Source organism: Parasteatoda tepidariorum, chromosome 4, assembly GCF_982258835.1.
Source record: "Parasteatoda tepidariorum strain Cologne lab strain chromosome 4, Ptep-v5.0, whole genome shotgun sequence".
Classification (NCBI taxonomy): Eukaryota; Metazoa; Arthropoda; class Arachnida; order Araneae; family Theridiidae; genus Parasteatoda; species Parasteatoda tepidariorum.
The window spans coordinates 79,925,955-79,948,998 of NC_141758.1; the positions used below are offsets into that span (position 1 = coordinate 79,925,955).

The 23,044-nt window shown below is 27.2% G+C and overlaps 2 protein-coding genes across 3 annotated transcripts in view; one reads left to right on the forward strand and one right to left on the reverse strand.

The window, feature by feature from the left end:
* Positions 1 to 1,443: 1,443 nt before the first annotated feature.
* LOC139425835 (uncharacterized) lies at positions 1,444 to 4,176 on the forward strand. Its single transcript, XM_087161455.1, has one exon. It carries the CDS (start codon positions 3,099 to 3,101, stop codon positions 3,564 to 3,566), a length of 468 nt encoding a protein of 155 aa, XP_087017581.1. The 5' UTR covers positions 1,444 to 3,098; the 3' UTR covers positions 3,567 to 4,176.
* A 2,528-nt stretch (positions 4,177 to 6,704) lies between these two features.
* Positions 6,705 to 23,044, reverse strand: part of stmA (Protein EFR3 homolog stmA) — a 37,114-nt gene continuing 20,774 nt past the window's right edge. For both annotated transcript variants that reach the window (XM_043041869.3, XM_016053889.4), the window contains exons 11-18: positions 20,752 to 20,900; positions 19,311 to 19,483; positions 17,483 to 17,717; positions 16,279 to 16,407; positions 13,747 to 13,939; positions 13,420 to 13,508; positions 12,027 to 12,185; positions 6,705 to 9,943 (exon numbers count right to left, since the gene is read on the reverse strand). In XM_043041869.3, coding sequence (XP_042897803.1) covers positions 9,773 to 9,943; positions 12,027 to 12,185; positions 13,420 to 13,508; positions 13,747 to 13,939; positions 16,279 to 16,407; positions 17,483 to 17,717; positions 19,311 to 19,483; positions 20,752 to 20,900 — 1,298 coding nt within the window. In that variant the 3' untranslated portion in view covers positions 6,705 to 9,772. The remainder of the gene's footprint in view (positions 9,944 to 12,026; positions 12,186 to 13,419; positions 13,509 to 13,746; positions 13,940 to 16,278; positions 16,408 to 17,482; positions 17,718 to 19,310; positions 19,484 to 20,751; positions 20,901 to 23,044) is intronic.

A 23,044-nucleotide genomic window follows, 5' to 3' on the forward strand; every position in this document is an offset into this window, starting at 1 on the left:
TAAAATAACTGGCGGCGAATCATTTGCTCTTATAAATACTATCTTGCAATAATTTTTGTTTAACTAGCAAAACAAAAGAAACTATTCAAAAGAAAACATAAACCAATCATGGTTAAAAACAAATATATAGAATAACAAAGCAGGAAAAATATTAGAAACATATTTTAAGTACTGTATTATTAATAAAATGAGTAAAACTATTATGTACTAGTATTAAGTATCCAATTCCATGGGCAACAACAATATTTCAAAATACTTTTTCCTCCCCTAATTGTATTAAAAATACATTGAATTCTCCCTCTAAAAGCTTAAAAACTATTTACCAATAGCATTGCATTTTTGACAATTTTGTACAATTTGTATTACACAAAAAAAAATTAAATAAATAAATAGAAATTACATTTTGAAATGTGTTTCACTAAAATAGCCAAACAGAAGAAATCATTCAAAGGGAAGTTTTTAAGCCTGACAGTGTTGTTAGATGCTTCAACCAACAAAAGCAAAATATAATTTGTTTTTTTCATCACCACTCGTAAAATAACAAATTTTATATAAGCCTTAGAAGAAATTCCTTAGAATTTTAATGAAAATGCTTAAAATTCCAAAAGCTAATATTTCTTTAATGCAATCATACAACAAATAAGAACAAAACACGGACAATTAGAATAATAACTAGTAGTGCATTCATTATTTTCTGAAGAAAAAAACAAGAAAAAAAAACAATTTTGTTATGTAATCAACACAGCATACAACACAAACCAGCTGAAACATGGATCGTGATGCATGACGTCAGAGCTGAAGATCACTTTCAGTACCGAGGCCCCCTATTCAACTGTAACTCCTCCTTCTTTCGAGGCGGCCCTGCTCTGTCATTCACCAGAAGAATCCTAACCGCCATTGTAGAATGACGCACTGCTCTTGTTTTCATATTTTCCCTTTTTATACTTAATAATTAAATGTAAAATAAATACTAATTGAATGTAAACTCATTCTATTCATCTCCTGAACACAACCAACCACCCCAAATGAAACCCCCATATAATTGGAGAATCCCTTATCCTTCCTGCAGCAACTAAGATGACATCAGTTATGCATGGCGATAAATATGGAAATGAACTAGAAACAATACCATTATCAAGAGATACCGTGTCTCGGCGGATTTCCGAAATGTCACGAAATATCGAGTCAGAAGTCATAAAACGCATACAAAATTCATCTGTATTTGCTTTACAACTGGACGAGACTACCTATATTACTGAAATATCACAACTAATTATTTACGTTAGGTTTATTTTTAATAAAGATACAACAGAAACGTTTTTATGTCGCAAAAGTTTGGAAGGAAAAACAACTGGAGAAAAAATATTCGAAGTAACAAATGAATATTTTGAAACAAAGTCCCTGGGCAAACTGTGTTGCGGTTTGTACTGATGGTGCTGCAGAATTAACAGGTTCGAATAAAGGGCTCAGGGGCTTAATTCAGAAGGTGGCGCCTCATATGGTATTTAATCACTGTATGATTCATCGGCAAGCTCTTGTATCGTATTTAATATATATTGTAAAACTAAATTGTAAAACTAAATATTGTAAAACTAAAGTAATGATTAATCGATAAAACCAACGATGATAGCCAATTCTAACTTATCTTCCACCTTCAGCTATAAATGAAGCCTCAATCACATAAATGAAAATACAGAGCTGTAAGCGAAAACAAAGAGCTCGTCGCACTCATCTAAAAATCAATAGAAGTGTCATTCTCTTTTTGCGATGAAGTTTGTCTGATGTTATAATCTGTATTAAAATATTTCTTTTCACTAAATGATCTGTTTATTTACGATTATAATTTAATTTCATCATTTAAAAGGCTATTTCCATGCGGATCTAATTCATATGTTAGCAGTAACAATCTATGTTGTGATACTAACAGTAAATACTATCTGAGCAATGTGTGTCACAGTTGCAATTATGTTCTGACAGAAAAATATTTACACATATGGAAATTTAATGTTTTTAGTTTGTGTGTTTATAAGTTTCCAAGTGTAGTTCATAATTATACTTTTTTATTGTAAAACATATAGCTTTTGTTCTAAAAAGTGTACAAAAGGAAGTAGTTTCGTTTAATTGTTTTAAGTTCATAATATGGAAATAATTTTTTAAGCAGTCATTGGGATAAATTAATATTATGCATGATAGAACATTGATATAAAAATTGGCAATTAAAGTTTTTTTTACATTTTAATACATAATGTTAAACCTTTTAAGTGTGTGAAAGTGAAAAAAAATTTTTGTTGTTGTTGCTTTTCTTAATTTATAATGAACTATCTTTCTGCAGTGTCTGTGTGAATAAATCACTAATAAAATCTAATTTTATGTTCCTTTTTATAATATGTCTTCCTAATAACATTTTACACTATATCTAAAACTGCATTTATTCATATATCGAATATAATTGAATCTAATACATAATGTTGTACATTGTTTCTGCAGTTTTTTTTTGTGATAAATAAACATAAAGTGAAATAATTTAGTTTTGAATTTTGGTAATTTCAACAAAAGAGAAATATTAAAGTAGTTTCTGAAAAATGGAAAATATTTACATCTCAATATAATTTAAATTAATGTTTTCACAGATGCATCTATTAATAAATCATATGCCTGCTGTAAGGTGATCATATTTCTACAGTATTATATTTTACTTACTTAAAGATTTATTTAAAGTAAGTGACTTGATGCAGCGTGTTCTTTTTTGTATCATATGTTATTAAGGGCTGAATTTATTTCAGAATAAGTATCATCCTGTAAGTAAACCTTTTTCTTGTTATTCTAACAAGAGATTTTCAGGAAAAAGTCTGACAAAACACTAAAATTCATACTGGTAAAAAATCTTAATTCTTGTAGTATATAAAATAAGAGTTTTTCACCAAAAAAGTAATCTGACAAAACATAGTCGTGCTCATACTGGTGAGAAGCTTTTTTCTTGTAGAATATGCAATAAGATTTTTTCTCGAAGTGAGCTTCTGATTAAACACAGTTGTGTTCATACTGGGGAAAAACCTTCTAGTAGTATATGTAATAAGAGTCTTTCAGAAAAACGTAATATGACTAAACACAGTCGTACTGATACTGGTGACAAACCTTATTCTTGCAGTTTATGTAATAAAAGTTTTTCACTAAAAGGTAGTCTGAAAAAACACAGCCGTGTTCATACTGGTGAGAAACCTTATTCTTGTAGTATATGTAATGAAATTTTTTCACAAAAAGGTAATCTCACTAGACACAATCGTGTTCATACTGGTGAGAAGCCTTATTCTTGTAGTATATGTGATAAAAGATTTTCACTAAAAGATAGTCTGAAAATACACGGTCGCGTTCATACTGGTGAGAAGCCTTATTCTTGTAGTATATGTAATAAGAGTTTTTCAGAAAGAGGGACTCTGAATAGACACTGTATTGTTCATACTGGTGGGAAGCCTTATTCTTGTAGTGTATGTAATAAAAAATTTTCACAAAAAAGAGATCTCACTGCACACAATAGTGTTCATACTAGTGAGAAGCCTGATTCTTGAAGTATATGTAATGAAATTTTTTCACTAAAAAAAATGTCTGACCAATTCAGTCTTGTTCACACTGGTGAGAAACCTTATTCTTGTAGTATATGTAATAAGAGTTTTTCAGAATGAGGGACTCTGAATAGACACTGTATTGTTCATACTGGTGAGAAGACTTACTCTTGTAGTATATGTAATAAGAGTTTTTCTCGATGTGAGCATCTGAATAAACACAGTATTGTTCATACTGGTGAGAGGCCTTATTCTGTAGTATATGTTATAAGAGTTTATCACAAAAAGGTAGTCTGACAGAACACAGTTGTGTTCATTCTGGTGAGAAGCCTTTTTCTTGTAGTTACATGTAATATAAGTTTTTAACTAAAATGTAGTCTGAAAAAAACAAAACAAAACAGTTGTGTTCATTTTAGTATATGTAATAAAAGATTTTTACTAAAATGTAGTCTGATCAAACACAGTCGTGTTCATACTGGTGAGATGCCATATTCTTGTAGTATATGTAATAAGAGTTTTTCAGAAAGAGTGTAACTGAATGAACACTGTCATGTTCATACTGGGGAGAAACCTTATTCTTGAAGTACATGTAATAAAAGTTTTTCACTAAAAGGTAGTTTGAGAAAACAGTCGTGTCCATCCTGGTGAGAAGCTTTATTTTTTTATTTCATATAATAAGAGTTTCCCACAAAATGTAATCTTATGAATCACAAGCGTGCTCATACTGGTGAGAAACCTTTTTCTTGTAGTATATGCAATAAGATTTTTTCATTAAGAGGTAGTTTGACTCAACATAGTCATCTTCATAGTGATGAGAAACCTTACTCATGTAGTATATGTAAATGTATTACATAAAGCTTTTTCAAGAAAGAATTATCTCACTAGTCTGGGTCATGTTCCCACTATTTAAAAGCCATTTTCTTGTTAATAAAAGGTTTTTTTTTCACTTAAGGTCCATCTAATTTATTATAGTTTTATTCATACTGATCAAAAACCTCATTCTTTTAATATATTTAAAAGAAAAAGAGATTTTAAATTTTCAAAAGCTGACTTCACTGTGTTTTCTCTGGTAAGAAACCTTTTTGTTGTAGTATAATGGAATAAGAGCTTTTCTCAGAAATGTCATTTGACTAAATATAGTATTGTTGATACTATTGACACACCATATTTTAGAAGTATATGATAAAATAGTTTTTTAAATAATAGGGATCTAAATGTTTGCATTCATGTTCATGTTGGTTTTTTTCAATGAAAAAAAAATTCTAGCAACTTTTAATTAAAATTACTTGTAATATATTTTATTTAATAAATCTTACTAACACATATTGTACAATTACTTTTATAAAAGTAGCTCTTTAAATTTTATTACTAAATGCTTTTTTTTTTTAAAAAAAAAGGCAAGTAGTGAAAAACCTAAATTAATGTCTAAAATTACTTTTGGTATTAATATTTGTAATAAAAATTTCACTAATTGAGAACAAATTTTAGTTATATTAGATAAATAAGATTAAGAAGTATAAATAAGATTAAGAAGTTGTCTGTCTTTTATTGCTAGGTAAATGTTAATTATCAATTGAAATTTATAATTTTTTAAAGTTTTCAATTTTTGCATATTAGCAAAAAATAGTTATTAAATATGATTTTTTAGTTATTTTGTTTAGATACATAAAACAACTTGTATATAACACTTAGGCTACATTTTCTCACAAAACAGACCAATAATATTTAACAAATTTTAAAATCTATTGAGCACTAACGTACTGATTTAAAATCTCTCATAATATGATTACATCAAAGTTTGACTAACTTCAAAATATCTGTAAAATGCAATTTTATTCGTAACCACCAAAAATCCAGTCTCAAAAATAACAAAAATTTAGTCAAAGATTTAATTATTCTGAATAATGATTAGTAGTATTGAATTATAGTCTTTACATAAATTAGAGTTATTCATAGAGTTAAAATATTATAACATAGCATTGAAAATTTACATTAAAGAAATAGTTTGAAAATTATAATTTTGATTTATATTTTAAAGTGTTTAATTTGGAATGAATTGAGAGTTTTAAAACATTAACATATTTTCTAGTTATTAAATAGTTTCTGTAACAATAGGCTTGGTGTAATATGGTCATAACTTATGACCATTATTACACCAAGCCTTTTAATTGATCCTAGAATGATAAGTGTTGATAAGAACCTGATGATAGTACAATAATCCACTTAGCTATTCTCTCAGTCAGCTTGAGAAGAAATATGTGTTTTTGTGTGAGATTCATTCCTCTCCATGTAACGCAAATACGAGTTATTTCCATTAAAAAGTTCACCATAAAGACGATTTTCTTCCAATACTTGACCCAGACGTTCCCTTGTCTTCTGGATTGGGTTCAAAATTACAAGGCTACGGGGTTGGACATTAACAGTCATAAACCCCAAAAATTGGAACAGCTGTTCAACGACAGTTATAAAAACCCGGCAACAAAAACCTGATTGAAGATTTTATATAAAATAATTGAAGCAATATTTTGGTTTTTTTGTCCACTTGATTAAAATATATAAGAAAATTTTTTTTAAATAAATAAATAAAATTTTGTAAAAATAAATTATGTGTTAATACAATTTAAGATATGAAAACACTGTTAAATTGAGTTACATCACAAGAGAAAGAACACATGGTAGTTATTTTATGAGCAGATATTAAGTAAAAAATTACTAAGTTAACTAATTTTCATTGCACTTGTAACTGAACGGCATGTGGGGTTTAATGACGTAATTTTCAAAAAAAAAAAAAATAAATAAATAAATTATGATGAAAGTACTTCCAATGAACAGGATGTGTGGAATGTTTTAAGTACTAAGTTAATAATTTCCTCAGTTAGTTCAACAATTCTTAATTCTTTTAATATTTTTTTTCAGTAATTAACTTATAAAATGATTTATAAAGAGAAATTTAGTTTTAAATGAACATTTTTAAACTTAAAGTTTGATTCTGAGAAAGAGATCATTCTATTCTAAAGAGAATAATGATTCTACCTAACTTGAGTGTTTTGACTTATACTATTTTTCATAATAAACAAAATCAATTTTATTGATATTTCTTAACCATAGACTTTGACAAAAATAAATAAATACAAAAGAGGAAAATTTTTCAATAAACAACAGTTTATTGCAAAATAAAAAATCACAAAATATAAAAACTTAATGTCAATATTAAGATACTTACTGTTTTTGATCATTTGAATTATCAGTTGAAATATATTTTGAATGAAAAAGTCAACAATTAATCAAGTCTAAATAAATGTAAACTTTATAAAATTTTTAGCTATTACTATGGTAAAACATATGTTGTTTGAAATTATCATTATCAATAATTTTTTTGTACAAAAACATAGTACACCAGACTTTTGTGAATTAGTTTTGTAAATTCTTTAATAACTAAACATTTATGCAAAATGCCAATTTTTTTAATTAGGAAAATAAATTATTTTGCAAATGATTCCATAAGTATAAATCGTCTTTATGAAAAAGAAAATAAATCAAATAATTACAAGAATTTCGTCTATTAGCTTATCGCATAAAATAGCTCATTAACATGAAGAGACCTTTATGGGTAATAATTTACCTATGACAGTGTTTCGTAATTAAATTTTAAGTCTGCTGTGTATTTGTTATTAGTATAAATACATTAGTAGTTTCATGACTAAGCAGTAAACTTTCGAATATTCAAAAATTTTAGTTAACAATAATATGCTACACTTAAGTTTAAGCATTAAAAGAAAAAAATAAATACTCTTAACCAAATTTACACAAATATAGATTGCTCTCCTTTAAAGTAGCCTTGTTTTTATTTAAATATTAGCTTTTGTTATAAGTTACTTTCTTATATTTTATTTGCTTAATTTTTTACCGCAATCTATTTTTGATAATTTCATTTAGAAAATTTACTTAATAAATTTCTCAACATATCAGATGATTTTTATTTTTTCTGACAATTTATCCCTGAATATTAAATATTTGGGTGTTTACTGTATATATATGAGTATACACGCAAAAAAGAATATTAATATAAAAAATAACAAATAAAATAAATACTTAAAATTTAATCATAAAGATTCTAGACATATAGTTAACAAGATATAAAATATTTAAATAAAAAACTCTTTATACACAAAATTACAATCAAACTTAAGATATGTAATAAATTGATATAAACTAATTAAGTAATCAAACAATCATTAAACATAAAATAATACTAACATGACTTAAAATTGAAAGTATACCCAAAAGCACTAACACATTCTATTTGCAAATCCTACAGTTCAACAAGGCATAGATATTTTCAGGAAGTTGCTAAAATACTGCTTTAAATCAATATGCAACATAAACTAATTTCAATTTTAGGAAAAAAACCCATTTCTTTTAGGATTTTTACTCTGAGAATTAGTTTTAAATATAAAATCTTTGTAGAAAAATTTACAGTACAAAAATGAAAGAAAAGATACTAAAACAATAGAAAAATTTAAGACTTCAATTATTGAACACCATTTTACTGATTGAATGCTGCAATTAAAACATAAAATAGAAGAGAAATTATATATATATATATTTGTTTCCATTTATCATATGAAATATATTTGAAATATTTTTCCACATAGAATATACTTTCAATAAAATTTTAATGATTCCCAATAACATTCTTAATAATCTCTCTAAATTAATATGGTTAATAATGATATTATAAACAAAAACTTGAATTGACAGTGTGTCTTAAAGCATAAAGGATTGCGTGAATTGTGATCTTTGAACAAGAATAAGTCATAGATTGGGACATTTTTACTCCTAATGAGTCCTACATACATTGCCTGGCAAAAAATGATTTAAAAGCCAATCTGCCACTGATTCAACTAAAAAGTTTTGCAACACTAATACATATATAGAATATTTTTATTTAGACTTTGTGTCTAAATAGAGTAAGAAATTAATGGTTATAATTATATATAAACTTAAAAGTTTTCTTACTTTTGGTACTAAAAAAATGGCATTCTATTTTGACCCACTATTTTTTGCTTGAATCTAATATTAAAAAAAAAAAAAATGCTACTGAATCTTTCAATATCTTTGGTAATAGTACAAAATGTAAAATATAGTTTTTTATGTAATAAAAAATTTCCTTTAAAAATTTATTTTAATTAATGCATTTCATACTTATTATAACCTTAATAACATCCAATTTCTTTAATATCAACTTATTTTAAACAATTTATTTAATTAAAATTTTTGACAAACTTTACTATTATTTTTTCACAGCAAGATAAATCCACATATACATGCATAGATTACATGAATGGACATTATTATCCGACTAGTAACAAGAGGATATTCATATTTTACCTAAAATCTATACATTACTACTCAATAGGTATTTAATGAGAAATCTATAAATACCTAGAGAAACAGCAATTTTTATTTTTGTTTACTGCAGTGAATTTTAGATGGTTGTAAATTTAACAGGATATAAATGGGGCTGTGAGGGGAAATGAAATCCCTAAAAAACTCAATTGAAAAATACAATCTGTCAGAAACTTAATAAATCTTTTCTTATAACATAAGACTTAGGATATAATTGGCTATTCCATTAGAAGATATTAAAAAGGAATGAATAAAATAAATTTCAATATTTTATAATTTTTAAAAACTTCTGCTTGTAAAAACTATTTTGAAAGAAAAAATTTTAATTCATTTTTTTACAGTACATACTTTTAAATTATAAGTATTTTAAGTTCAGATAGGGGGATAAAAGTCTGGAAAATAAAGACTGCTGAAGGGCAATGCTGTTAGCATTGCCTACATGTTGCTGGTCACCAAATAGTCGATCCTTAATCACTATGACCCCTTTGCCCACAATGGGCTGTTGTGGAAATGCTTAACATTTCTTTTTAAAAATTAAACACTCAATGCCGAGAAGTCAAACGTATTTAGAATCTTTTCAATTGTAAAATCACTCTTAAAATACGACATATATTTGATAATCAGTAAAATGAGTAGACAGGCACATTATTTATATAGAAAGTGTTTTGTAATGTAACATTAAAAACTAAGAATTCAAATTAAGTAGTAACAATTTTTTAAGCTTATAAGCAAGAAGAAATAAAATACAACTAAAAATATTGTTCAGGAATGCAACAGTTCTCATTTTTCTTGTTGAAAGGAAATTAGTAAATGAAGTGATTAGGAAATTTGATATTATAAACAGGTGGTGCTAAGGGTGTTTGCCTGTCTCCTTCTCTGCTAGTTGGATGAGGCGAATTCGGCCTTGATGAGATATCAACAGCAGCAGGACTTCTTCCGAATATTTCGTTAAGCTTGTTTTGGAGGTCAACAGTCTGGAAAAGACCAACTAAATTTTACTCTATACTTTAAAGCTATAAACAATAATAGACAGTACAAGAAATTTAACTTAAACAAATCCAGATAAAGGATATAGAAATCTAGATAAAGAATAAAAAAATATAGAAATTCAATTTTGAAGAATTCATCATTTCAGCCAATAAAGATTCACATATTAGAAGTGCGGACAACGCTAAAGTTAAACCTATTCTAGTTTGTTTTTTTTAAAAATTCAGCAATGCAGAATAAGTTTCATAACATTCCTTTCAGATAAAAACATATGAGTTAACATAAGTTCTGTAATTATTTCTTATGCGGGCCTATATTTTCTATTCCATTTCGATGGATTTCATATTTTAGTAAAAGAGTTTCAAAATTAGGATATCATGTAAAAAAAGTTGTAGATAAAATGTCAATTTTTCCCCCAACAACGGACTATCAATAAATCATTTACAGTGTTTTCAATTTCGTAATTGTAATTACTTTTATTTGGAGAGTCAGCTATTACTTAGAGATTGCAGCAGTAAGAGTAAAAGATTCAAAATTTTTAGAAATACATGCACAGCAAAAGAAAAAGTTCAATCATATCTGCATCAAGAATACTTGTACAAGGGAAACTTTATAGTGTTTAACAGTAGATTATTTTGCAGGGATGTGATTCTTCCGCGAATTAGCGGATTTCCGCTTTTCCCCCCCAGGTTTTTCCATTTTTTCCGCTGAAATTATTTTTTTTTGCACAAGTTAAAATATTTTATGAGGAATTAAATTTTCCGCGTAGCGAAAGTATTGAAGTCCTCATTCCTCCCTCAAACATTGATTTTCATATTTACCTGATTTAAAAGTTGAACGTTGCGATTCTTAATCAGGCGATTTAAATGTCGTACATTGCGATTCTTATATACGAGATTTAAAAATCCAATATCGCGATTTGTAATTAGGTACCCGCTTTTAAAACCCTATGTAGCGATTTGTATTCACACGAGATTTTGTTTCGTTCGTTTTTGAGGTTGTAATATCAAACATCGATTTTCCTATCTATACGTGCTTTAAAAATTAAGACAGTAGGACTCGTATTTGCGCTATTTAAAAATTACGCATCGTGATTCGTATTTATGTGACCTAAAAATTACTCATCATGATTTGTATTTTCGCATTTTTTAAATTCGATATAGAGTTTCATATTCACGTGATTTAAAAGCCTGATTTCGGGATTCATATTCTCTTAATTTAAAATCATGCATGTGATTCATATTTATATATTCATGCAATTTTTTTTAATATTAATCATCGGGATTTATAATCACATGGTTTACAAGTTTAAAAATTGCATTTTTTTGTCAAATTTTTGTGTGTATACATATATATATATATATATATTCATTCTTGAATTTCCTCTTTTTTACTTTCCAACTACTCTCATCCCCGATTTTGTTAAATAATCTGCTGTCAAATGTATGGCAATAAAACTAAAAGTTCAAGTAAAAAAGCAATTAGTATAAACTCTGGATTAACCAATATTCCGTTGACATTGTGGCATTCTCCCAAAATGTTCAGAAACACACCCAAAGATCTTGTTTAGGACTTTTAAAAATTATTGAAACAATTATTTAGTATTATTATAATTAAGAACATAAAATTTGAATCATAGTAAAAATGTAATTAAGTTAAACCAATCATGTTTTATTCTTATTTATTTATTTTCTCATAGTCATCAATATTGGCAAGAAAGATTAATTATTCAACTCTATACATAATTCTTAAATTATTTATTTCAAATTTCACTTAATTATTTATTATAATATTAAATATTTTTGGATCTTTTTTTCGTACAAAAATGCTCTAATTCATTTTGCTAGAGTTACATAATTATAACTTAAAATATTAACTTTGTTTTATTTTATAAATAACACTCCTTTTGATTTTGAACATTCTGAACATTAAACTTTCATTTCATTTTATATAGTAATGAATATTCAATAAAAAATAATTTAATAAAACATTCTTGTGTAGCAAAGTGATTTTTGGTTGCAGGTAAAAGAATTGGGTAACATTATGTAGAATATTTTTATAAGTAGGTACCTGCTGTTCAGCTTTAGCTACAAGATCCTCAAAGGCGGCAGTTCTGAACTCTTCAATGACTCGCAAACGACGCTCATCTTCAGCTTGTCTCTTCGCAGTAGGCGATTCAGCAAGCATTCTTTTGAGAGATTCAACAGTTATTTCTTCCTCAGGATGCCTCTGCAGAAAGCATTTGCAAGTTATACAATTATTTAGACTTTTTTTCTTAATTCTAAATACAATTATGGCAGATTTTTTTTCCAATTTCAACAAATAATATTGTTTACATTAAAGTTTCCTTTTGTTATTAATGGTAAGATTATATATTTTTTTTGATGCATTTAATTATAAATATAATTTCAATTAATTCAAAAAAAGTTTTCTGTAATTTGTCTAACCATTCTAACTAATATATGCATATGCATCAGTTAATTTTATTATATGACTGCACCATGTTGTTGCAGCAAACAGTGTTTGTTTTAGAAGCTTTGTTTTACACCATTTCTTAGATTGAAGCAGCATCTGTTAACTCACTTAGTCTTTAATTTTAACACACACAGAGAGATCAGCAAAAGCTGGCTTTCTAAACTGAATGCAGCTCATTGCACATTTTTATTCTTTTCCGTTTCTTGTTATTGATCTATTAATTATTTATTGGAACACCCGAGAGTTGTGTAAAATTTTAATAAATGTAATGATTGAGAGGGAAATTATTATTGTGACTAGCTTTGAGAATAATAAACTATGCAACAGCATATAAGAAAAGTTTCATACTCTAATAAAATGCACTAATTATTTCAGAAATATATAATCTACATGTAAACAGTTGAGGTTCAAATGAAGATAGCAATGTTTTCACACTTTAAAATAAGATGATTGAGAAAAGATTTATAAATTTTTAAGTAATTGTGTCATTATTTTTTTGTATTTATAAATTTTTTCAACTTGCACATTCAGTATTTAATTTACAAAAATGACGAAATTCGATACAAGAATGTAAGAGTATAGGAATAATAATTAATTTACATAATATATAAAAGAATATCAATAGAACTTAATTTATAAACGAAGAATGTAATTACATTAAATATGGTGTGCAAGTACATTTCATTTATCGAAGAATATTTTACAAAAATTTGATTGAATAATAATCAAAATATGTCATTTCAGTTGAATATGTTTGATTAAATTGATACATAACTTAAATAAGGTATCGATTAAGTAAAATAAAATATAAATTTTATAAATGCATCATTTCTATTCTAATCCTTTTTTTTAATAGTCAAAGTTGATCAAAATAAAATAATCAAAATATAGAATCTATAAATTATTATAATTTTTAAAACTGTGAGCCTATATGGTGTTTGCTAACCACAAATGTACTACTTGTTTTGGTTCTCTAAGAATCACTTACTCTAGGAATGCCAGGTGAAGAGTTTACGCTATCAACTTCAACGCTAATAGAGTTCAGATCACTAACGCTTCGAGTTACAGTGACTTGACCTGTTAAGTAAAAAGGTTTTTAATTTTAGATTGAAATATATAACAATATGGTTTGCAATATTTAAATGAAAAATATAGCAGGACACTTTGCACTTATCAAAGACGTTTTGCAGTTACTTTTTGAAAGCAAAAACCTCTTAAATAAAACATAGTATGCTGAAAGGGTCTGATAAAAAACAAACAAAGCACCTTTAACAAAACTTTACATAACTCAAAATTATAATTTATACTATCTTACCCACTCGTCGAGGAATATAGGGTGTAAGTAAACGGGTTGTATCATGCCCACTGTTTCGCAAGGCTTCAGCTATGATTGTCTTATCAAATAAAAGGGATTCATCAATGTTGTCAGGAATAGAATTGAACAAACCAAAGGTAAGAGAGTCATCTGGAAGTAGCTGAGGAGCTTTTTCTAAACGATTTTTTATAATCTAAAGTAAAAGAATGTAATTCAGATTACAATCAAGAAAATAGCATATTAAATTTATGTAACTAATTCTGATTAAAATTGCATTAGAAGAAAAAGTATTAAATTCAATGTGGTAAAATTTAATCAAAATTAAACAAGGCAATTGGCAAGAAAACTATATATACTAAGCACAGGGATGCTGGTTATACAGTGCAGTTCTTATGGATTTTTAATATTATATCTACTTTTAAAATGCATATTGAAATGTTTAAATAATATTATATGGGGTATTTTTTTCCCTTCTAGATAATAAGCTTGCATCAGTGTATTAAATTACATAACAATTAGATTGGATTGAATAAAAATACATTTTTTAAAAAATAATATTCATTTGAGAATAATTCTATAGGTAATATATTTCTTTTTTGTGTTCTTATTACTATTTCTTTCAAATGCCTACTAGCCTTTAGCTGCAATAATAAAACACGCCGTTTTATATAATTGAAAATGATAAAAAGAACGATGTTTTCAAAATACTGTAGTTAAATACATAGAATTTTCACGATACCTTCCTTCTGATAATGATTTTTTGTAAAACATACCTTCAACCATAATAAACATATTTAATGGATAATAACTTAGCTTATTGCCAATTATTTTTTGTAATATTTCACATCAAAACTGGAAGATATTTCCCAATTACCCTGTGGTAACTTAAAATGCTTTTTTCCTTCTTTTTTGTGACAATAATTTTTGTTTAAATACTTTGCAACTTTGTGCAGTATCTTGATATGAGAATAAAATGTAAAAAAATATTTTTTTACTCATATAACATACAATGAATAGAATTTTAACATGAGCTTAGGAATTAACAATATTAAAATTAAGTAACAGAACTTTTACATCCTAAATTTAAGATGAAACACACGTGTTTTTGTATCTCATGCATAGACTTCAGCACGCACGGAACTAGCTAATGGTAATTTAACTTACATTTCAAAACACACTAAGTCAACCATAGATACAAAATACTAATTAGTTTAAAATAGTTCCAATGATTATTCCACAAATGAATTTTATAAACAGTTTCAAGTTTGCAGGACTCAAAATTAATGATCTGAGACCACTAAAATCTGACTTAAACTACTATAAAATAATTATCAGGGGTCTTCCAAAGCAGACATCAATGCTGTCGTAGTTTTATGTTGTTTGTTTTTATGTTTTAGTCTTAGCTTCGGCTGAAAACTGCATATTTCATCACAATCGTGACAATACACACTCTCTGCATTGTAAATGTTCATTTAAATGTACTTTATAATATTGTTATTTTTAAAAGTAATATATTTTAGTTACCAATCCTTTGAACCAGTGACTAAATTTTTTAAATTTCTACCCTTGCATAAGAAACAGAGAATGAAGATTTTCAGAAAGTGAATGCTTTTCTAAAACTCAAAGGTAAGTAGTTATTTTACTTCAAAAATTAGAAGAATTTAACGATTGATTAAAATACTAAGATATGAATTCATATCACAGTCAGATCTCGATATAAGGTCACTTTTCCAAAGTCCCGGCTCACTGAATAGGATCTCTTTGTTACAGATTATCAGATACATGGTCAAGTTTTAAAAATCGTTATCGCTTATAAGGTCATTTTTATCTGAGGCGAGGGGAGCTCTTTGCTAACAAAAGCCAATTTAACTTCCTTACAAGGTAATTACCCCTCTCGAGTTCTAGGAAAATGTTGCAGTCAACGAACAAGCTGCAATTTCTGAAATTGTTTCACACGTTGTGGACAGTGAGGACAATGACAGTGATCCTGAGACTATGGCTGTAACCCAATTGGAAGCCTTCAATGCAATAAATGTCATACTAAATTTTTTTACAAACCATGAGGGAGCTGAGAAACATTTTGAGAAGTTACAAAATCTAGAAAACATTGTTCGAAAAATAAAACCAAAAACGAGACAGACCTGCATAAATGATTATTTTAAAGAAGGTAAGATGTAATGTATGTATGTACACGTTAAGAAAATTTGTAAAGAGCTTTATTTTAAATTAAAATTTTTTTAAAAACCTAACTTTCTTTAATTCTTTACTAATTCTGCTAAAATTTATTGACTTAAATATTTAATTTATGGCCTATTGCTTTCGTTTATATTACCATTAAAAAAAATCATAATGTGTACTATTTACGAACCGCTAATGAATCGGTTAAAAAGTCACCCCGCTTATAAGGTCACTTTTGCGATGTCTCTTAGGGTGACCTTATATCGAGGTCTGACTGTATTTGATATTTTAATGCCACAAACTTATTCATTAAAGTTAACATGTTCTGCTAAAGCACAGTTAAAAAATACTTGCTTGATCAATATGGGAACAGAAAAGGGGAATTGCTGTAAGCTGTCCTAAGAAATAGAGAAATCCCGCCACTAAAATATGCATTGCACAGTGTTGACCAGATGACAGCAGAGATGATTTTGCAGGCAAATCCTTATAAAAATAAAATGAAAAAAAGCATGTAATTGTGAAATTTGAAAAAAAAAATGTGTTCAATAGCTTTTTGATTTAAAGTATTTCTGTAATAAGATTAACTAACAACTTTTTTTAAAACAAAAATTTACAATTTTTAAAGCCCATTAAAAACATCAATTTTTAGCTTCTTTATATTATAAACACTTTTCACTAATAAAAAAAAAATTTAAATTACAAAAATACTATTATACAAAAAAAATGATAGCAAATATTTGTAAAATAAGTAAAATTAATAGCTTTTACTTTAAATGTACTTTTGTATTAAGATAAGCTAAAAATTTTTGCTACAAAAATCTACTGATAATTATTAAATAAAAGCATGAATTTTAAGCTTTTATATTATGAACACATTTTGCTTAAAAAAATGTAAAACTGTAAACTCTTAAAGTATAATAATAATTATATAAGTTATCTCAAGTTATTGTATAAGTTATCTCAATAAAATTCTAAGTATTTAATTTATTCAAAAAAAGCTGTGATAAAAGAAATTTCATTTTATCTTTAGTAATTATAAACTAAGATGAAGAAATCAAGACACTCTGAAAGGTCATAAAATTTAAATGATTATTGCACAGTAAAAATTTGACCCTATTAAGATATCTCAGTAAGTAATAAGTGATCTTTACATGCGCTCTATATTTAAAAAAAAAAAATAAATAATTTAACAGTATTGTTAAATAAATATTGCTGATAACTTGTATTCAGAAGACCACTTCAGATTATCAATTCAGTGAAATGAAAAATTCTTTTTACTTAAAAAAATCCATTCATGAAATTTCTATAGAAGCCATAACTCGTGAAGTTATGGCTTTTATAGAAATTCCAATATAATATGCAATCATAATTTGTATATTATAAATTTAATTCTAATCATACAATGCAACTTATAAAACTTAATTTGTATCATAATTGGAAATTCAAAAAATTTAATTCGAATCATAATTTGTAACTTATAATTCTAACCTTATGGCAATGTTTAATTGCAGAAGGGAATGTTAATTTTCTTACAAGTAAAATTTTACAAATATCTTACCTGAATTGCGAAAATTAAGCGAATTAACTCAATAAGAACATCACTGTCAGTTCCAAATTCAACACAGATTAAAGCTAAAGTAACATAAATGGCATCAAAATTTTCAGCTGTATTGTTGGCTAATTGCACATTTTCATACATGTGCATCAATACATCAGGACCATTCTTTTTAAAGAACATGGTGTCTTGCCTTGAGCACTTTTCAATCTTTATTTCCGGCAATGGCCCAGATATACTGTAACAGAATAATATAACTTTAGCTAATCATTTAGTAACAGGTGTCAATAAAATTCTTGTACAGCCATAGAAAACTAAGTTTATATTATAATTATTGCCATATCTATTTTACATAAAACACAAATGTGGATATTAGCACAAAACGATGAAATTTCTATTCTCACATTGGTAATGAAACAAACTAAGTTACAAATTAGGTAGAAATGAAAGGAAAAAAACAAATAATTCATGGTAACACTTTGTTTCATATTTTTATTTTAATTATGTTTATTAATTTAAGAAGGTAATATAAAAATTTAGAGCAATATTTTAGTTACAATGATACTTAATAATGAATGCAGGAGCAAAATACGTTTTATCAATGGCGATTGGCTAGACATAAATAACTCATTGGTTTAACCAAAACTTCTTTTTAACTCTAGTATATTAACTCCATTTTTATCAACTTAGTCACTATCATTTTCTTCATATTTTTTTTTTTTAGTTTTTATACATTTTAATGAACAATTTGTTCTAAGTGAATGTATGCAAATCAAATTAGACTGCATATAAATTGAATGAAACGTAGCTCAACAATTTTACAGGATTTTTTTTGTTGCATATTTTCATAAATTCATTTTAAAAAGAGTAGCAGCAAACTTAGAAAGCTAAATAAAATACACATAAATGCAATGAGTAAGCAAAGGGAACTCAAACTGCAAAGCAATTTCTTAACCAGCAGGGATAGTATATAACAAAACTAGCTTTGAAGAGTCAACATAGAGCCGAATATCGCAGAGGTAATAGAGATATCCAGGGTGCATAGCCAAATCTTTCAGCAAAAAATAAGTACTTTTTAAGCAGTACATACATTAACAAATTGAAAAATAATTTTCCAAGACTTTTGCATGATCATGAGAAAATAACTAGTTTCTGACAAAGAACTCTTTTCTTGATTATATTAGCCGTCATAAAATGATCAAGAGAATTTTCGGCTCGATATCAGTAGGGTGGAAAATGAAGTCTGAAATTGAGAATATCTTGCAAAATGCAGCAGAGTTGCACATGAGAATTATCTTGCCGAACCAAGCTGAGTAGACACACATACAGACTCTCAAGTATTTCACCAAACATGTAAAATGATTAGAGCTTTCATACGCTATGGACCGACGGTACGACGAAATGATTTGTGAAAACGTTTAATAGAACAATGTGAAAAGCACGATGAAAAAGGCACCTTCAAAGGCTTTTAAGTAACGAAAATAAGCACCTTTAAGCACTTTTTCAAAATGTTACGCACCATGGGAATCCACTAAGTTTAAACCAACTAACTTTTTGGTCAAAAACTTAATTTTTGACATGGAAAATAACAAAATAAGATTTAAATTATAACAAATGGTTTAATCACCCAACTCTTTCCAAAACCTAAAAATTGTAATGTGATTTTGAGTATATTTTGAAATTATATAATGACACATAAATGCCAATCAAGTTATAAGATTGAATGTAATATGACATAAGCCAATAAAAAAAATATACAAAGTGCAAGAAATATGTTCATAAAATAATTTATATTTTGTACACAAAGAATAAAGAAAATAAACATGTTTACCATAATTTTGTAAGAATTGCTAAATAATCATGACGATCAAGCAATGTATGAAGAATTTGTTGAACAACTAATCTCACAGATGTATCAGAAGCTAATGACATCTGCAGCAAGGGTTGAAGAAAAGCTGAAGGAAATGCCTGAGACATTTGAACTGTACTGTATTTTGTTCCAACCTAGAAGTAGGAAAAATAAAAATACTCTATAACTTCATTGAAATTTAACAGCAAAATTTAACATTTGTTATCTTTGAGATGTTAAAGTTCTGAGGCATTAACGGTACTGTGAAATGCTTTGTTATCTGGGATCAATAAAATTGACTTAGCTGCAGTTTTTGAATAATTTTTTTTATGCTGATCTCTTAATCAAAAAGTCTTTTCAAAACAAAAACATTAAAGTTACATTAATAATATTCATTGACTTTTATGATTAGAAGAAAAAAAAAAAGCATTAATTCAAATAACTTTGAAGTAAATATTTAAAACTTACTAGTTAATTCAAACAGACGTGCTTGGTAACTTTGAAAAAATAAATAAGATTTTGTAATATTTGAGAAGCATTTTACTTGAATTTCAGATGAAATAGTTAAATAAATATGAATAATAGTAGGGATAGACAGCAGATGAATGAGGGACGCACTTTATAAATTTTTTTCCAAACTAAATATTTTTTGTTATTGACATTAGCAGCACTGATTTAATAAAGGATCGGCAACGATGCTGTCAAGTATTTAAAAAAAAAAGAGATGAACTCATTTCATTTTTATGTAAACAACTAACGCAAATGCCTTTTTTTTTAAAAAAAAAAAAAAAAACTTTAACACAGGTTGTAAAAGTTTTTACATGAGTTATCTAATATATCCCAAAATGACAGATAATTTAAAAATTAATTCATAGAAAGACTGAAGTTGATAGAAATGTATGGTTTATTATGTTCGCTTTAGGAAACCAAATATTTTATTTTACTCACATGTTTAAACTAGTTACACTTCTTGTTAACAGATAGCCCATCTGACGGGAAAAACGATAAAACAATGGTTTTTACATCATATCAGATTATTCCATTTGAAATCGTTGCAATGTTGCCCCCAGTCTGGGATACATTGTTATTGAAAGTGGTTATTTTGAAAACATTGTTTTGTTGTTTTTTCAAATTAACAATGCAACATATGATAAACTTTGTAAACAAATTTTAAAATTCAAAATTTTTATTACAGATATTAGATGTAAGAGTCAGTATTTAAATTGGATATCTTTCTAACTATTTTGAAGCACTTACAAACTTTTGAGCTTTGAATAAGATTTAAATATCACCAAAATTAAAGGAAAAAATCATTAAACTTGCACAATCAATCGCTAAAAACACAATTTAACTAAGTTCTTGCAACATTTTCTTATAAAATTTGTTAAAAAGAGGATCAAATGAAAGTTCAGTAGAATAATACCTTCAATAAACTTTTCAAAAGTATCTTTTGCAAAAGTACATCAGCTTCTTGGGATTCACCTGCGGTAAGAGGTACCTTAGGCACTTTACCCATGATGAACATCATAATTTCTATTTTATGAAAATCAGGCAAGTTGTTTGCAAATTCACCTGTGGACAACAATAAAAGATTGTACAGGCACATAATAAACATTTACAACTAGATTGATTGATTTAATGATTACAATTCATTTTAGAATTCACTACAATTAGAATTCACATACAATTTACCACACTCAAGAGGACTTGAAATATTGTACAGTAGTGCAATTGAAGATAATTGTAAAATCACATGAACTAATAGACTAAAGCATAGCTCTAAACAGCATATTTAAGTCATATTGCATTAAATTTTTTGTTCTAGTCTTTAGGTTTGCGCCTACAACAGGATTCAAATATTCATGTAAATATTCATATAATTACTTAAAGCCTTTCTATGAATAACAAGTCACTGATTTGAAAGTTATATAAACAACCTCAATCTAAAATGTGGAAATGAAAAATTAATATAGTTAAAAACATTGAAATAATTAATAACAAAACTGAATCCATGAATGTCTCCAAATTTCATTCATTTTTACAATGTTAGTAGAAAGAAGGAAAATGAATTATACATATACTAGTTTACATATTAATTAAAAGTAAATGGCACAACAGAATCAAAATCTAATTTAATAGAAAACATTAGTTCTGGGTAATTCATTAAAGTAATTTTTGACATTCATTATGAGACATTTTGAAGAAAAAAAGTTATGACCTACTTCATTTTTTTCCTAATTATGATATTCATAAGCAAGGAATGCACTGAGAATTTCACATTATTAGCCAATAAATTAGCCAAATATCATAAGTATTCGCCGATTTTCGAAAGTCTTTGTCAACAATTTTTTATGATTAATTTCTTTCCCATAGAAAACTATTTTACGGTAGTTTGTTTCAGGCTTATATTATTTGGACCCAATTCTAATTGGTTATGCGGCGCATCTACCAAAAATTACTGTAATTGAATTAAAAATACTGATTTGTTTAGAAAAATTCATTTTGACATAATTTAAATTTTTTTCAGTGGAAAAAATCTTTCACCCAAGTACAATTTTATTTGCCAAATTTACAATTCCAACGCATTTGGCGAAGGCGTAGCGCAGTCTCTGCATAAGATATGTGACTCTAGAAATACTCTTTTAGCCTCTAAACTCCAATTACAATTCCATAAACTCCAATTCTTTAGTCTCTAAACTCCAATTACTCATATTTTTTAGTCCAATAGTAAACAAAAAATCTAAACAACATGTAGCAACAATTGTATTTATGAAACATTTATTCATTTAATTCTTAAAAAAGTTTCTGATTGAAAAAAAAATTTTTTTAAAAAAAATATACATTCATAATTAGGGCCCTATAAATTATGCGAATATGCGGAAGATGCGGAAACCCGCATAATTCACAATTATCCGCATAATTTACAATTTTCCGCGTAATCGCAGCATATCTGTATAATTTTTATTTTTCAGCAAAATGTATTCGTTTACCAGATAAATTTCTCCTTAAGGGTTTTTTTTTCAATTGAAATATATCTTCTTTTTCAATTCCAAGAATCTTTTTGGTCAGGTGGTCAGATCTTTCCAAGAATCTGACAGAGGTGGACAAATTCACAGGAAACTTTAAGAAATTGTTCAAGCATTGTCCTGCAAGAAAGCGCCGCTATTTAAAGTTTTTAACAGATGACAATAAGAAAGCTAAACTTTGCCCAGCACCAGTAAAGACAGTGGAGTTCCTGGTTTAAATCAGTGCAATATCATGCTGAATATTGTAATGTTTACATAGATTTTTTAGCAGTGAAATAAACCTTACTCTTGACACTGCTTGTCTCAATCAGTGCAAAGTTTTTGTGGAAAGCAAGTGCGTTGGCAAAGACTTTCAGTTCATTGCAGAACACGCTCAAATATTAATGGATACTCTTCTCTTTTTCGAAACATGTGGTGTATCTATTCACAAAGCTTACAATAAGATTTTTGATCTGCGGTCTAAACTTCGATGTAATTCTCAGGCATCATACTCACGAAAAGATTCACGCAACGAATTTCTTCAAGAAGTGTTTCAAAAAACAAAAACTCTCCAGAACTAGACGTATTCAAAAAACGCGGGCCCAAGTTTAGTCAACCTGCATTAAACTTCATGAAAGCTGCTCGAGTTTTCGATCCAGAACAAATAGTCAACCTCAATATTGAAGACGACGATGTATTCAAGAATATTCC